The sequence below is a fragment of the Myotis daubentonii genome, chromosome 19 (genome assembly GCF_963259705.1).
Source record: "Myotis daubentonii chromosome 19, mMyoDau2.1, whole genome shotgun sequence".
In the NCBI taxonomy this organism is placed as follows: Eukaryota; Metazoa; Chordata; class Mammalia; order Chiroptera; family Vespertilionidae; genus Myotis; species Myotis daubentonii.
The window spans coordinates 22,931,090-22,947,780 of NC_081858.1; the positions used below are offsets into that span (position 1 = coordinate 22,931,090).

The following is a 16,691-nucleotide window of genomic DNA, read 5'->3' on the forward strand; positions in this document are numbered from 1 at the left end:
GGTGTCTCCACAATGCCAGGCACGGAGCTGGTCTCGGACCACGGGCCCCTCTCAGGAGGGTCACAACAGCAGTGTCGTGACTGACTTTCCTGTGTCCAGGCTTGATGCCCACTCCTACCCCCACCCCCACCCCCAGTCCTCACTGTAATAGCTAAGGGATGGGGCAGTGGAGCACATGCCTGCAGATTCTGTTGCTAAGGAAACCACTTCCTTGGTTACTGGCCTGGGTAGCATGTGTCTCACTGTGTCTGGATCCCGCTGAGTCACGCCCACTCTCCGGGAAGACGAGGAGGAGGAGGAGGAGGACTGGGGAGAGGACAATAGGGTGGTGAGGAAGGGAGGAAGGGAGGAAGGGCAGGGAGACAGGAGCTCAGAGCTCAAGGGATAGATGTAGAGATGCTTGCACAGCAGAAGCAGAAACCAAGAAAGAGATAATGATGAAATGAGGGAGAGGAAAGAGAGAGGACAAGAAGGGAGAGAGGGTTATGAGCAGCTGGAGGAAATACACTAGACCACAAGAAGGGAAACAGAGAGGGGCAATGGGAAGGAACATGGTGAGAGAGGGAGAGCGGGGGAGGGGGCAGAGCAATGCGCCAGAGAAGTGGGGAGGGAACTGAGGCCGGGTCCCTGGGGGGATCAGGGCTCAGTCTGTGATCAGGATTCCAGCTTTGTTGTGACTCAGGATCAGTCATCTGGGACCAGGTCAGACTGGGCATACTGGTTCAGGCTCAGGCTGGGACCAGAGTCCAGATGTGAGACGGGGGTCAGAGGTTAGCCTGGGGCCCAGTGGATTACCACAGAAGGACTTGTGGGGCCAACAGAAGCCCCCAGAGGAGGAGGGCCCTCCCTGGATCCTGGAACAGCACCCCACTCTCCCCTTCCTGAGGTCCTCCTTTCCAGACCTCCACCCCCCCTCCCAGTCCGGGCTCCCCTTCCCCCTGCCTGTCCCAGCGGCTGACCGCCCTCTCCCCCACTGTCCATGTGGCTGCGAGCAGTGCCCGGGGCCGCGGCCCCTTCCCACAGAGGCCCTCTGCCTGTGCGGACAGAGGCAGGCCCTCCCTCCGGGGCACTGGGAGGTGTGGACACAGAGACTCACCGCCCACCTGGGAATGGAGGGCCTTTTCTGACTCTTTGCCTCTCAGTGGCTTCCAAGCAGGGGCACTGACACCTCACTCTAGTACCCCTTGCCCCCGTACCCCCACACCTCTCCCTGTCCACCCCCCCCTCCCCACCACACACCACGGCCAAAAGGCCCGGGTAGAAGACGTCCCTCCACAGGCACCTTCCCATGCCCAGGTTCACACACACCGGCATTTCCTCCTCCACGCGTGTGTGACTCCACACACAGGAACCCACGCACACCCCAGAAACGGGCTCTTGGCGCACCTGTGCTGTGTGTGGGGGGGGGGGGAGCCTCGGGACAGTGTCACACACAGAGGCGCACGGTTCTCCACAGGCAGTTCCAGAGTCACCCAGACAAACGGTTGTGCACCCCAGAAGAACACCCCACTGTGAGCGCGCCTTACACAACACTCTGCCACGGGTGGAATTCTCAACAAAACTCACTTTTAATGATGGTGTTGACCTGAGGAATCTTCAGACAGAGGCCCGTGGCCCGAGGTGACCGCCGGCCAAGAGCGGCCCAGGCCATGACCCAGAGGCTCCCAGAGCGAGCTGGCCTGTGGGTGGGAGCGGGGGAGGCTTCCCCAAAGACTAGACATGAGCCTGGGGTAAAGAAACGCGGTACAAAATACATTCAGAGCCCCTGGGGGGGGGGGGGGCCCTGGGGTCGTCCACAGCCAACAGGGGAGGGGCTCAGGATGAGAATCCCAGGTCTGAGCCCCTGGCTCCTTTGCTTTGCATGGCCGGCTTCCAGGGGGCAGAATGTATTAGTCATATTCCTCTTAAAAAAATATATCTCTTTACACTCGCCTTCTCCATGGCCTCCTGGCTATTTGGGAGTGAGCCTGTCCTTGCACCCCAAGGCTTCAGGGGGGCTGCTGGGGAGGGGGTGCTCCGGACAGAACAGTGAAGAGCTGTGACCTATGGCTTTTGCATCTACGTGATGGGGGCGGTGCAGGAGCGCAGGTGGGAAGCCGCTGGTCTCCCAGGTGGGGAAGCAGAGGGATCCTGGATCCATGCTTTCGAAGATCGAGGATCGGGGACACGGGGTCCCCAGGAATCCTTTGGTTTGATGTCTCAGCTTCGGGGAGCGGCGTCTGTGCGGAAGTGAAGAGCCATCGCATTCGCTTCATTCCTCAAAGGCCTCGAGAGGGAAGCCACCCCTTTGGGACTGTGATCACGGGAGGCCGATGGTGCGGGAAGGGAGCTGAGTCTCTTTTGGGTCTGGCCCCGCCTGGTCGGGAGCACCCTTGCTCTCTCGCTGGAGAGCGCAGGCCCCGGCGGCGGGGGTTAGAGGCAGTGTGAGCTCCATGTGCCGCACCCGCGGTGGAGCCACTGTGACGGGGCTCTCGTTCTTACTGAGTCTGCACGGCCCCTCGGCCATCTGCTGGGCTAACTGTTGGTGCCCGGAGAACCCTGGACGTGGGACCAGGGATCCCCAGGTCACCTCCTGGGCCCAGTGGGGGAGGAAAGGGCAGAATTTGACCTTAGCTCCATCTCAGGAGCAGTGTGACCTGGGGGTGGGCTCGTGATGCAGGGCCCCACCTGGTGGTGCCGGTGAACTTCCTGCGAGCACTGGGGCTCCCCCACCCACTGGGAGTGTCAGAAACTGGACGCTAGAGAGAAACCTCCAGCGACCCTTCTCCCCCGCAAGTGGCCCGATGAACCCAGGGCTGCTCGCTGCTGTTTGGTGGAGAGAAGAGCCCGCGAGAGCCCAGCCCCGGGGGACGGAGCGCCGGGGGCACCTTTCCCAGCATCCAGGTCCTCAGCACCGTGGGAGGCACCCGCGTCTCCGGGACACGCAGGAGCCCGCCCTCCCACGGGGTGAACCAGAGTGGTGGGGGCAGGGCCGTGGGAGACAGAAGCCTGTGTGGCTGGGGCTCCCCCCCATCAGGGGCCTCCTGGGCTGTGAAGGGCTGTGAGCAGGTGGCTGTCCCCTGAGGCTCCTGTGTCACGCAGGAAACGCGCTGAAGGCCAGCAGCAGCCGAGGGGGCTGTCCCCAGACCAAAAAGGGGCCAGACGGGTGGGCGGGGTCCCCAGGGGTCTCGAGGCCCCTCCCGGTGGGCCCATCATCTGGGGTAGTAGTCGTCGGGCACGCCCGTGAGGTTCCGCCCCTTCAGGGCCGCGTCCACCAGCTTGATGTAGGCCTGGATGGTCCTCCGCATGTCCGCCGTGTAGGGGTCATACTCCAGCTTGCGCAGCCCCGAGCGCTTGAAGTTGCCGTCCTTCTGGCTCTCCACGCACAGCAGCCGGTCCTCGCGGACGGCCACGCCCAGCAGGCGGACCATCCGGCCCAGCTGCACGAACAGGTCCTGCTTCAGGTCCTCGAAGTGCACCACCAGCACCTTCTTGCCGAACTTGAGCCAGTCCAGCGTGTGCGTGGCCCACCACGGGGCATAGTTCCTCACGAACTCGGGCCACTCTGTGGAGAGAGGAGGAAGGGCCGAGTCAGAGGGCGGAGGGGCTCCCGGGACCCGGGTCCAAGTGGTCGCTGTCACTCATAGCAGTGAGAACACCTCAACTCCTGGTAGATCTCCACACTCCCCTTGCTAGGTTTGTAAAAGGACAGGATGGACTGTCACCAAAATTGGGAAGGTATTTTGGGGATCGTCTGACTTGATGCTGGGGAGGGAGGAAGGGAGGCCAGCCAGGAGGAGGCTGAGACAGAGAAAGGGAGGCCAGCCCAGGAGGAGGCTGGGACAGAGGGAGGGAGGCCAGCCCAGGAGGATGCTGGGACAGAGGGAGGGAGGCCAGCCCCAGCTGGAGAACCATGGGGCAGGCTCTCCGAAACCCTGAAGCCAGACCCACTGCTTTCCACGAGGACAACGCCAGGTCCTCCCTCCAGAAGGAAATGTTTATTGAAGGAGTGTCAGTGAGTCTCCTAGGCCCTGCTGGGGAGCCCAGATGGTTCTTAATAACTAAATCAGCACCCCTTGCCGGGTGATGGATCCCCGTGATCTCAGTGCTTCCTGACGACCACCCTGGAAGGAAAGGACTACTCTTCACTATCACCATTGGGTAAACTGAGGCCCAGAGAGGTGAAGTGATTTGCCCAAGGCCACGCGGCCAGGGAGCACCATCCAGACCAGGCCTGGCTGATTCCAGGTTCTGATCTTGCTCTTTTGTTATTTCGAAGGCACCAGCAGCCTCGCCCCTACATTCTCCCACTGCCTCCCACCCAGCAGGGGCTCAATAAATAGTTCTTGAGAGGAACTGAAATTCCCAGCCGCCCGCCCGAGTTGTGATAAAGGACTCCTCTTTGTCTGCAGAAGACACCAGGCCCTGTGGTGGGGCTCCCGCTCCCCCAGAGCTCCTGCTGGCACACCCTGACTGCTGGGGAAGTATTTATGCTGGTGAGAAGGATATTCTTTATCCCTAAAATAGATTATTTACAATGTATCTGGCTAATTGGGCCTACACTGTTATAATGGGTTGAGACCAGATGTATCTGGGTGATTAGAGAAAATTTAGCATGAACATAGTCTGTTTCACTGTTTTTTTTTTTTTTTTAGAATTTCCCCGCTCCCGAGTCACCTCCCAGCATCCCCGGTGACTCAGGACAACTGCCGCTCCCGTGGCAGAAGCCCCTGGGGATGGAGACAGCACTCAGTCACCGGGACACACAGATCCCGACCCCGGGCCTGGCCACTCTGACCATCGCCAGCGGTCGCTGGAAGAGGGCTGCAGGGTGGTCCTCAAGGAAAAGGGAGGGGCGTGGTGGCCGGGTCCCGCAGCGGGTTGGCCTCCTTGTTGGTTGCACACCTCCGTGGGACGCGAACGTGTGTGGCCTAAGCACCCACTGTGAGTCAGGGCTGTGTTGGGCAATGTGCAGGCATTACCTCATGAGTGCCCACAAGGAGCCTGAAGAGTAGGGATTCCTAGTACTAGCCCCATTTTACACACAGGGGAGAGAGCGGAAGCGCAAAGCACAAAGCCACACAGTGTATCCAAGGCAGGATTCGAACCCACATCCACCCTAGGCTGAGCCTGGCTCCTGCCCTCCTAGCAAACCCTCTGAGCTCCTGATCTTTTCAGCTCAGGCGCTCTTCTCTCCCGATGTTGTCTATGACGACTTTGCAGTCAGACTGCCTGCGTTCAAAACCCAGCTCCTCTCCACGTTAGCTGTGTGACCTTGGGGACATTAGTTGATGTCCTTGAGCCTCAGTTTACCCATCTGTGAAACGGTGACTGTGCTGGACCTGCGTCCTAGATGCTGTGCAGATGAAATGGAGTGAGATTTACCAAGGCCCTGACCCAGGGCCTGGGATACAGGAGAGAAATGTTGGCCCCCAGCATCTCTGAGGTGCCCCCCAGGCCCCATCATTTAGGTCAGAGCTTCCCCCCAAGACCACATGTGATATCCAGGCAGTCTGGGCAGCAGCTGTATCCGCCCCCCTGGCACAGATCCCTCACTTAAAGCTACTTTGTTAGAAAGGAGGATAAAAATAAAAAACAAAAGCCTTGATTAGCTCAGGGTTTCCAGCAATGGATTGCTGCCTTCAAGCTGGGCAACGAAGGCTCACTGAGCCACGGACCACTGGTCACGGGGGCCGGTTGCGCCGGAACTGTCGCGCACGTGGGCCTGGCCACTCGGCTCCCCCTTCCTGTGGATGGGAGGAACAGGGCCTGATTAATAGCTTCACTGGACTCAGTTCCCCGTGGAATCATTAAGCACAGGCCCTGTTTCATTAAGCAGACTCAGGACAATTCACCTTGTGTAATCACAGCACATAAAACTTTGCTTTGGACCCACTCCAGGGACACTGTAAAATTAATGTTATGGAACCAACCGGGGGGCGGGGGGGGGGGCATTATAGGAGCCTCAACCCAGCTCTAACCCGGAGGGGACACAGGCCGGGTGGGATGGACATGCTCAACAGCGGGGTGACCTCTGCCCTGAGGGAGGTGACCCTCACACTCAAGGCTGAGGGCATCCTAAAGCAGAGACTCTCAAACTTTCAAGTGCGCATGAAGCTTCTCATTAAAATGCTGATTTGGATCCAGTAAGACTGGGCGGGGGAGAGGGGTTGAGATTTGCTTTTCCAAAAACCCCAGTGAAGTCGATGCCACTGGCTGACAGGCCACTGTTGGAGCAGCAAGGATGTGAAGCAGCGGCTGGAAAACCGGAGGGCGCGTCGGAAACACCGGGAGGGGTCGCTGAAACACAGGTGGTGGCCGGGCCTCCCCGGAGTTCTGACTCAGCAGGCCAGGGGCAGAACCTGCTGTTCTAACGGGCTCCCAAGTGATCCTGACATGGCTGGTGCCGGGCCCAAAAGTGAGGGTCTCAAACCCAAGTGCCAGATGCAAACCCAAATGAGAGAGAGGGTGGGTGTGGGCTGTGGGGCTTGGTTCTTTGAGGAAGGCTCTGGGCCAGAGCTCTGGAGGACCTGAGTCAGGCTTGGAGGGGAAGGTTCCCCCTCAATTCCAGACTCATATGGGGACCCCAGAACCCCAACATGAGATGTGTGTGCTGAAACCCCCCACTCTCTCACCCCCCGAACCTTCCAGGCTTAGCCAATCCTAACCATCCCTTCTCTCTTTTTAAAGCTCCCAGCAGTCCTGAATGAGGAAAAAGAGGGAAGGCGGCCCCTTTAAAATGGTCTGAACCCGAGACACTGGCCTATGCCAGGAGAGGAGAAGCTCTGGGCGCCAGGTCAGCAATGCCCCGGGCAAGAAAGAGCCTGGTAGCTGGTCAGCACCCAGCTCAGTCTACACCAGGGGCCTCAGCCACATGACTTCCTCCCTGCGATGGTGTCTCACCTGTGAAATGAAGGGTGATTATGGCGCCTTTCTTACCTCGTCAGCCGTTAGATGGTTTAAATGAGATAATGAAGGCTAAGTTGCCTGCATCCCCCTGAGCTTCTCAAGGGAGTCCCCCCTTTTCACTTGGGCGGCAGGACCTTGGCAGGCCCCCGCCTCTCTCTGGGCCTCAGTTTCCCCGTTAATAAACAGAGGATGAGGCAGGGTTCTCAGTCCCGCCTGAACACTGGAAGCAGCTGGGAGCTTTACAAATGCTGATGCCCGGGTTGCAATGCAGTCACGGCCCCGGGCGCAGCCTGAGCACGGATTTTCCCACACTCCTCTGGGGATTCGGATGCGCAGCCGGGCTGAGGACCACAGGGCTCAGATCTCTCAGGTCCCCTCCAGCTCGGCAAGCAGAGGGTCTGTTCCCAGGACAGGTGCCTGCCATTTGCATCTGCAGACTTTCCCGCCTGGCCCTGGCCGGTGAGTGCTCCCTTGCAATTGTTCTACAAATAAATAATTCAGAGGCCTCTTTGCTCCTGGGAACAATAGAACAAATGCCACCACCTGTCCAAGTTTTCATCCCCTCGCTGAGCGGGGAAGCAAGGCGGAGAGAGGGACAGATGGGTGAACAGGAACCAGGGCATGGCTGGTCAGTCCGGAGGGTTTTAATCAACAACATCAACATCGAGGGTGTGATTGGTGGATGCCGAGTCCGCTACATTCTGCCAGGCTCCAGTCCTCTCGGGAGGGACCAGAGCTTCGGAGCAGCTGGGAGTCGGGGGAGGGCTGGGAGGAGCCGGAAGCATCCCTCCTGACTTGGGGCTGGAACAGCCTCGTTCCTGGATGAATTCTAGGGGGCATGGGGGGGGGGCGGAGAGCTTGCATTTACAGGGGCTCTAAACTGGGTGAGTCCTAACCACCGATATTTCATTGAATCCACCACCGAGGATTAGCACAGTGGTTAAGAGCAAGGGCCCTGGAGGAAGATGCCTTGGGATCCAAACCCCAGCTCCCGGGACTTCCTGAAAAGGCTCCTTGGCCTCCCTGAACGTAGCTTGTCCCATTTGTAAAATGGGTTAATTGTGGGAGAATTGATGTGATTCTCTTTACCACCATGGAGCTACAGGTGCTAACTGATAGGGGCGTTTGAGACCCAGTAGGGTTAAGGGTACTCAAGACGGCAGACATTGGGTCAGACCTCAACGTTCTCACCACGACCCTGGGCTGCCACCCACCCCACACTGAGACATCCGTCCACGCAGCAGCCACCTTCTCACAACGTCAGAGTTGACTCTCAAACCCAGGTCATCTTAATGAAGTTCGGTGGTTGGGGGGCCAACACTGCCACTTTCCAGCTGTGTGACCTGGGGGCCAGACACTTAACCACTCTGAGCCTCCCAACCCAGAGCTGTTGGGCTTGTTCATCAAAGTGACCCCTCAGGACCTCATGGGCGACCTCAGGGCCACTTAGCCGTTGACCTTGGTCTGGATTTGGGTCTCCTGACTCTTGAACCTCCTCCTCCTCCCATCAATCAGATCACATCAACCTGAGGGTCTCCATTTCCATAATGCATCATGGGTCACATCTACTGAGTGGCTTGCAGGGTTAAACTTGTAGAGCTGCCCTCATGTTACAGATGGGATGATCTGAATTCAGGGCGGTGGGGGAGCTTATCCAGGAAGTGATGGAGCTGGGATTAGAACCCAGGGGTGTCTTGCTCCACAACCATGTCCTTAACCACTGGAGCATCCCAGCCTAATTCCCAGAGGGTGATGCTAGCAGAAGGGTGGGATGTGGGAAGAGCACTAGAAGCTGAGGGTCTGGAGTCTCATGCATGCCCTCAAGGAGGCACTCCTGGACTCCTCGCAGGAGACAGCACTGGCCCAGTGCACTGCCCGCTGCACCCCAGGACCCCTCTCCTCTGCACCCCTCCTCTCTCTAGTCATACCTTTGCCCTTCCAGTGCGCATGCGCAGCGAAGCCGATGTGGCCGCCGTACTTGCGGTTGAACTCCGCCATGAGGGCCTTGTAGGGGTTGCGGATGAGCAGGATGGCAGCATCGAAGGCCTCAATCTCCTTCTGGCCGCTCTCGTGTGTCTTGATGCAGATGGTCCTCCCGCTGCGCCAGTGGTCCCGCTCACCTTTAAACCCTTGCCATGGGGAGCGGGGGTGGGGGGAGGAGGACACGTGGCAGGTGAGAGGGGGGGAAAAGAAACCCACCCTGCCCCCCTGCTGGGCCCCTTCGGGAGTCTCATACATTCACTTGTGAAGGCCTTCATTCTCTTACATGTTTATTGAGCACCTACTATGTGCGAGGCACTGGGAAGGGAACTAGGGATAAAATGATTTGCAAGGTCTCTGGTTGACTTAGGTATCCTTCTCCTTTATGTTCCTCTACCCAGGGCACTCCATCATGGCCCTCATTATTACTCATATATTCATGTCGCTATTAATACTAATAATTGTTGGCATTTATTGAATGTCTACCATGGGCCCAGTGCTGTGTGTGACAAGTGATTTATATACTTTGGGGGGTGTGCGCAGAAGGTCTGTACCTGGCAAGTAGGCCATTCCTCCTTCTACACCCTCAACAGGCATCACTACTAGATTAAGGCACTTTGTTCCTGGAGAACAGAAGCTCAGAATCCTTCTCAACACATCGTCCTAAAGCAGGGATTCACTGGAACTGACACATGAGAAGAAACCACTCTGGATCCATGAACCAAATGATCCGCAAGGACCCTTCTACAATTTGTGACAATCTTGGATTCCCTGACAAATAGCAGTAGGTAATCAATGTCCCCAAAGTGAACAGAGTTATTGGATCTCTGTGCACAGCTCAGAGTTGCTGGTCAGTAAATGTCTGTGTTGAGGTACCTGCACAGATTAGGTGTTCAAGGAATGTCTGCAGTGACCTAAGCAAAGGGAAGGTACCAAGCACATAGTAGGTCTCAATAAACATGCTTGGTTGAGCTGAGCAGCACACAGTAGGTGCTCAGGAAGGGTAGTCCCATGGCCTCCCAGTGTGCCCTTTGGAGCCCAGGCAGCCTCCTCACCTTTGTTGTAGAGAGAACCATCGAAGTAGTAGCTGCCGGTGTAGAAGCCGGTGGCCAGCTCGATGAGGTGGCGAGCCCACGTGTTGCCGGCACCTGGGAAGCTGGCCAGAGCGATGAGCTGCTTGGACTTGGCTGGGAGGAACCTTCTGTCCATGCAGCGGTTGTCTGCAAAGAGCAGGGCATGAGCAGGGGTCAGGGGCAGATGAAGCCTGGGTGTGAGTCCCACCCCTGCCACTTCCTAGCTGTTCGACCCAGTGCACATGATGGAACCTCTTCTGGGCCTCAGTTTCCCCATCTGTAAGATCACGCAGTGGGTCTGTGTTGGAGACCCAGGCCTCCCCCTCCCAGCCCGGATGCGTTCCCACTCAATGCCACAGTCACCATTTCAAGAAAAAAGCTACGAAGGAGGTTTGCAGTATGAGGGATAGAGTTTAGGGTCCTTGGAACCCACCCCCCTTGCCTGGGTCTCCCTCTGTGGCCCATCCAGGATCTCTAAGCCCGGTCAAGGTCACCAGCCCTGCCCCTGCCCTCCACCCTCCGGCCTCCGCCTCTACCCTCTGGCCTGCACAGTATGGGCTGTGTGAAGTGGACTGTCCTGGGCACCTCTGGGAGGGAGGCCCTGGGAGAACACGCAGGGTCGCTAGGGGAGGCCTGGCTTACCCTGCACCTGCGTCTGGTACACGATGAAGTAACTGGGGGTCCCGCAGCTCTCAAACTCCTCCGCGCTGCACTTCTGGGCACACAGCTGTTCGTCTTCTCTCTCGTGCAGGGGGAATCGCGTGGTGGGGAAGCCACAGTGGCAGGCGGTGCCTGCAAGGGCTGCCAGCGGGTACTCCTGGGTCGGGAGAAGGAGAGGATGAGGAAGAACTCTGCTAAACCCCTGGACACGGAGCAGCCGAGTCTTCCTGTCTCCATCCCTCTCCCCAACTGAGGATCCCGAAACTTCATGAGTGAACCCCACTTTCACAACGTGGCCCCGTCTGTGCACCTCCTGCACTATGGTATTCTTCCAGCTTTACTGAGGTATAACTGACAAACAAAAATAGTATGTCTTTAAGATGATGTATACGTGGTGAATTAATCATCACAATCAAGCTAATTAACATACCCGCCGCTTTAATGGTGACCATTTTCTGTTGTTTCCCTGTTATTTATTTATTTGTTTGTTTATCTCCTTTCAGTCCACTCACTTTTTGGGACTTAAATTTCCAAGGAAGCTTGTACCACTCCCACGGCTTCCATGGTTTCCATACTATAAATGCAAATACGATGCACACACAACAGTGTAATTAAGTTCTCACTAAGACCTTCCGCCTGCCAAGACTGAGCCCTGCGTCGGCTCCATTTTTCCTGCAAAAGGGAGATTAGTTGAGGGTAGAGCGTGTTCAAGACACTTCAGCACTGAGATGAGCTTTCTCCTGGAGGAACTGGAAAGAAAACTGAGAAGTAAATGCCTTTCTCACGGCGTGTCACCCGCCACGGTCCATGTCCCTGGCCTGACGGTGAGACAGAACCCACGCCTCGGGGAAAGCTGCCTGGATCCACGCTTTCAGGCCGAAGAGGATCCTGGGACCTGTGTGGACCACAGTCTTCGCTGGGAGAGCGGCTCCTAATGGCCTTGTTTGTTCTATGGGACAGCGAAGTGGGAGCAGGACGACCTGAGATTCGGAGGGCAGGGGACTGACTGTCCATTGTTCAGTCTGTTTCTACTCAAACCCGACAGCCGAATTTCCCCCGGAAGCTGGCCCAGGAATAACCTGGTAACGAGCCAAGGTCGCTCCTACAAGGCTGGGTCCAGCGAGTTTTACCGGTGTAGGTTTGGTGTCCCTCTTAGCAGTGACGGGAACTCAGTCCGTCCCAAGGTGGGACTATCCCTGCCTTTACCTTCCGAAGGCCATGCTTTTAGGCCCAGTTCATTCCCGAGTATTCCTCACTATTGCGAGAGAAACTGACCCGTGTAACTCCACCTTGGGGACAGATGACACGGGCACACCCCTCTCCCACGTCACGGGTCACAGGATCCCTCTCCAGCCCAGCATCCTGTTCCTCCAGCCGTTCCACACCGCCCCTCCCTGGGCCCCCCGTCTCACCTTCTCTGTGCAGAGGTCCACGCACTTGTCCACGGACATGTTTGGCATGGCGGCCGTCACGGGCAGGGCCAGGGAGAGGTTGTGGGGCCTGCGGAAGCAGCCTCGGAAGACCGCGCTTCCATCTGCAGAGCCAGAGGGAAACGGGTCGTCAGATCTAGGCTGGGAGAACCACCTCTGACAGAAGCACTTTTAAACGAGAGCCCAGAGAAGGCAGAAGTCTTGCCCGAGATCGCACAGCGAAGCAAAACGGAGACTAACGAGCTAGACAGCTCAATGCCCTCCTCCACCTGCGCATCCGTCAGCAATCCCGGTCATGGGGCCACATCACCCCCGCTTCTTTGTCAGCACACCTAGGTCTCGCTTCCCCATTTTCAACTACGGCAACTCCCCGTTCAGGGAGCTGAGAGATGCCAGGGAGGGTTGACGGGAGGGAGGGCAGCAAAGGGCCCAGGTTTGTCCTGCCTCTCCTCACAGCACCAGGGTAGCCCTCTCCTCCCATCACCTAGGGGTTTAGGGAGAAAACCCCACCCAGTGCTGAGCACCTGCAGGCTGCAAGGGAATGATGTGGGAGCGACTCCCTTTAAAATAACCCCATTTGGAAATATCCCAGTTAGTTGACTGTAAGGAGGCTTCCTTCCAAGGAGTGGGTGAGCCTCACCTAATCAGTTGAAGGCCTTAAGAGCCAAACATGTTTCTCAGAGGACTTCTGCCTTGAGACGGCAGCATTAGCTCCTGCCTGCACTGCCAGCCTGCTGGTCTGCCCTACAGCTTTTGGACTCGCCAGCTTCCTTAAATAAATATAAACACATTCTATCCTTCCATCTGTGTGTCTTTCCACCTACCTAACCTCCTTCTGGTTCTGTTTCCCTGGAGGGCTCTTGAGTGATAAGAAGTAGGATTATAGGCAATTTTTATTCCCAACTTTTTTGTAAGACTTTTCTGCGGTGAATATGTAGATTTTAATATAATAAAGACAAACTACAAAAAAAAGTGGCCCCAGTCAAATTTATTGAAAGGTTCATGAGGCCCATTTAAAACGGCTCGGTTGTTTTCAGAACTCTGAGCTGCACATCCCTTTCTAGAAGCACAGCTTTCACGTAAAACAAGGGGCGCGGTTGGTGCAGTGTGAGTGTCACTGGTGCCAAGGATGTTGCACACACTGTATCGGAACGAATCCTCAATGCAACCTGTGAGGCAGGGGACACTCTGATCCTGCTTTGCAGACAGAGACCCTGAGATGTGACACGGCTCCATCACTTTTCCAAGTCCCTCAGCGAGCGAGGAACAGAGCTGGGCTTTGACCCCAATCTTGTCTGACATCACATCCTAGTTTCCACCTCTCTGCTGTTCTGCGGGAGGCCTGCCGCTTCTCACGTGGTGGAGCCCCAGGGATCCCGTGCCGGCCCCGTGCATTTCCCAGAAACCCTCTCAGGCCCCACCGCAGGGGCCTGAGGATCACAAGGGCCCATGCCCCACATTCTGACAGAGCCAGCTCCTCACTGCCAGGCTAGCTGAGACGGGGCCTGACCTCCGCGGCTTGGGGGTTTTATGAGCGAGAGGCGAGCAGAGCAACTGTTCAGCAACTCTCTCTTCTGGGGGCAGAGGAAGAACAGCCCGGAACCAGCGACAAGTGCCTCTGAAGTCCCATTATCTCTTTGTTCTGGGCCTTCACAAAAAAAATGAAGTAAATGTCATCAGGCGTCAGCTTAAAGGCAGGCGTGGAAGAGTTCTCCTTGGTTTGAAAGAGGCTACCTTCCTCCCCCCGCCCCACCCGATAATTAGGCCAAGCTCCACTGCATTAAAGATGCAGGCGAGGAAGAAAGGCAGCGAGCTGGGAGCTGTTAGCAGCTCCCTATAATCAGAGAGAGATGGAATTACACAAAGAGCCTAACTGTCTGAGAAGAATTCAAACCAGCCGTTTCCGGGCACCGCTGCAGGCTCCCGTGGGCTTGTGCAAATTCAAATAACCTGAATTGGGTGTTGCTCAGCATAGATTGAGGAGTTTTCATTTCAAGAAGATGGGAGGGGTGTTTACAAACACTCCATAACAGGCCCTGTGCCGGATGCTTTCCCCATTTGATCTCACTGAGGGGGTCCCAGCAATCTTTAAAGGTTGGAATTGCCCCCATTTTACAGATGAGGCGGGTGAGGCTCAAAGAGAATACATGGCTTGGCCAAGGTCAACAGAGCAAATAAGTGAGAGAGCTGGCATCGAAACCACGTCCGCCTGACTTCAAAACCCGCGTCGCTCCCACAGCCTTCTGGGATTGTGTGAAGGGGGGAACAGCTAAGCAATTCTCCCCCCTCATGAGGGAGAAGGAGAAAAAACGTCTAGTTACCATCTCCTTGGTTCTGCACTGCATAATTCATGAAGGCCTGCATGAATGATAAAATTCAGGACTCCCAGACATACATCAAGGGCAAGGAGAGGCCTGCAGGCCAGGCAAAGAAGGAGCTAGAGTTGGTCTATCCATCAAAATGGGACTTTTCCGGCGATCATCTGAGGCTCCCCTCAGCAGAAGTGGTCAGAATGGAGTATCAGTGAGCATAAATCACCAGCATGAACAAAATTCCCCTTCTAACTTTGGAAGACCAAAAGAAAAAAAAAAATCACCAGAACTCACAATGGCACACAAAATCCACTACATGAACTGTGAACCGTGAAGTCAAGGATCTGTTTTGTTCAGTGATCATGTAAGCTTCGTAATACTTTCCCACAGAAAAGGCGAAATGAGAGGGAAAAGGGCTGAGCCCTGGGAGAGGCTGGCCTGCAGACACGGAGACTAGGCAGAGCTCAAGGATGGTCAGCACCACGGACAGCCGCCACGGGACTGACATGTAGAGATAGCTACTCTTCCTTGTTCCGATGGACCTTGCAAGACAAATCTTGCAAGAATCTTCCAGGCCAATGACATTTCTTGCAACACCTTTAAAGCCCTGATGTTCTCGAATCACGGCAGGTCTCTGCCCCTGGAGCAGAGCTGCCCTCGCCGACACACTTAGCCAACTGCTGTGAAAAGTGTAATCCAACCAAGAAGGAAGTCCGTTTCTTGGTTCTTTTGTAACAATGGGGAAGGGTCCCTGAGAATCGGTGTCAAGGCAGAATAGCAGGGTGCCTGCAGACACTTGCTCTGCCAACCTTTTCATTCACCTGCTGCCGTGGGAGCCTCCCAGCGCCTCCCTACGGAAGGTGGATGTCCCCCACCTGCCCCAGCGGTGCCTGGAAGGTAACAAGCCCCCTTTGAGTCCGCACAATCTTCAAGAGTTCTGTGCCACTGCTCGGGGAAACACAGTCACGCCACAGTGCTGATACCAACGGGTGATGCTACAAATGAGATTTGGTGTCCGTCCTCCCTGCCTCCTGGAGGCAGCAGGTCGTTTCTGTGACGGATGGAATACCAGCGAGTATCATGTGCTGGTGACCTGGAGCCTCCGGTTCTCCAGGCTTCGCTCGCTCTATTCCCTTTGCCTGGATTTCTCTCCCACCTCTTGGCAATGTGTCTTGAGTCTGGATATCTCCCTCTTCTCCATCACGCGAAAACCCATGTGTCTTTCGAGGCCCTAATCAAACAGCCCTCCTCAGGGAGCCTTCCCGAAGGGGGCTCCATTGAGCCACTTCTGTTCTCTGGGCCTCAGTTTCCAAAACTGTAAAATGGGACATCGGAAAGGAAGGCGCTTCCCACATGGCACCCAACACCTAAACTCTGCTGAGCCTGGACTTTTGCTCGTGGCTAGAACACAAGGCTCTCTCTTTCGCCTGGAAATCTCCTTTGAGGAAGATTCAGCTCCAATGTTGCTCCCTTGGCACATACCCCTCCCCAGTGGTCTTGGGTCTGTCTCTCCACTAGACACTGTAGGGGCTGCTCACAAGCAACCATCCCGCCCTCCTACTGTTACAAGGGCAAAACACACCCTTGCTTAGTGGTCTTCATGTGTTGAGACTTATATTTCAGCTTATTAAAAAGTCCCAGATGATCAGTGAGCATGTTATTATAATAGGTGATCTCAGAAATGTGTGTGTGTGTGTGTGTGTGTGTGTGTGTGTGTGTGTGTGTGTGAGAGAGAGAGAGAGAGAGAGAGAGAGAGAGAGAGAGAGAGAGAGAGAATGAATGTCCAATTTGAACATTAACCAAAAGGACATCTGGCCGATATCTGGCTAATGACACTCACAGCCCCATCCTTGTTACCTGGCTCACCCCATCCACTGGGTTGTTTGAGTGGCAGCATCTTTCCCTCTAAATACCATGACACAAAGGCCATCTCTTCAGATGGTGAAAGCCACCATCAAAACAACATAAATATTGGCAGAAGGGTTCAGTGATGGGGATGATAAATCTACCATCAAATTAAAACCTCATTACATGAATGGCCAAACCAGGAACTGGCTGTGTGAACATTCTCCAGCCTGGATTTCTCATACGCCACCTGCGCCCTCTGCCAGCCAGGCCTGCAGACCCACAGGGAGGCGGGTGGGGCATCCATTTGCAGAAACTGGCTCCTTTGCAAACTGGCAGCAGGCTCACTCGACCCTATTGCAGAGCAAAGCTTGAACCGGGCTTCAGAAACATGGCGTTTGTAAAACAGAATACATTATCGAGCAAACCATGGATGAATTTTTATAAACAATGGCATGTGCGTGCAGACAGGCGTGAAGTTCTGTGTGGGCAAGCCTGCATTC

General features: G+C 55.9%; 1 protein-coding gene across 5 annotated transcripts in view; it reads right to left on the bottom strand.

Moving 5' to 3' along the window:
• Window positions 1-1,549: 1,549 nt before the first annotated feature.
• WSCD2 (WSC domain containing 2) overlaps window positions 1,550-16,691 on the bottom strand; it is a 69,154-nt gene continuing 54,012 nt past the window's right edge. For 4 of the 5 annotated variants that reach the window (XM_059676999.1, XM_059677000.1, XM_059677003.1 and 1 more), the window contains exons 5-9: window positions 12,014-12,135; window positions 10,584-10,758; window positions 9,924-10,088; window positions 8,817-9,017; window positions 1,550-3,544 (exon numbers count right to left, since the gene is read on the bottom strand). In XM_059676999.1, the coding sequence (XP_059532982.1) occupies window positions 3,192-3,544; window positions 8,817-9,017; window positions 9,924-10,088; window positions 10,584-10,758; window positions 12,014-12,135 (1,016 nt within the window). In that variant the 3' untranslated portion in view covers window positions 1,550-3,191. Of the gene's footprint in view, window positions 3,545-7,352; window positions 7,718-8,816; window positions 9,018-9,923; window positions 10,089-10,583; window positions 10,759-12,013; window positions 12,136-16,691 lie in introns of those variants that run through there. The other variant, XM_059677004.1, reaches the window with a different exon arrangement.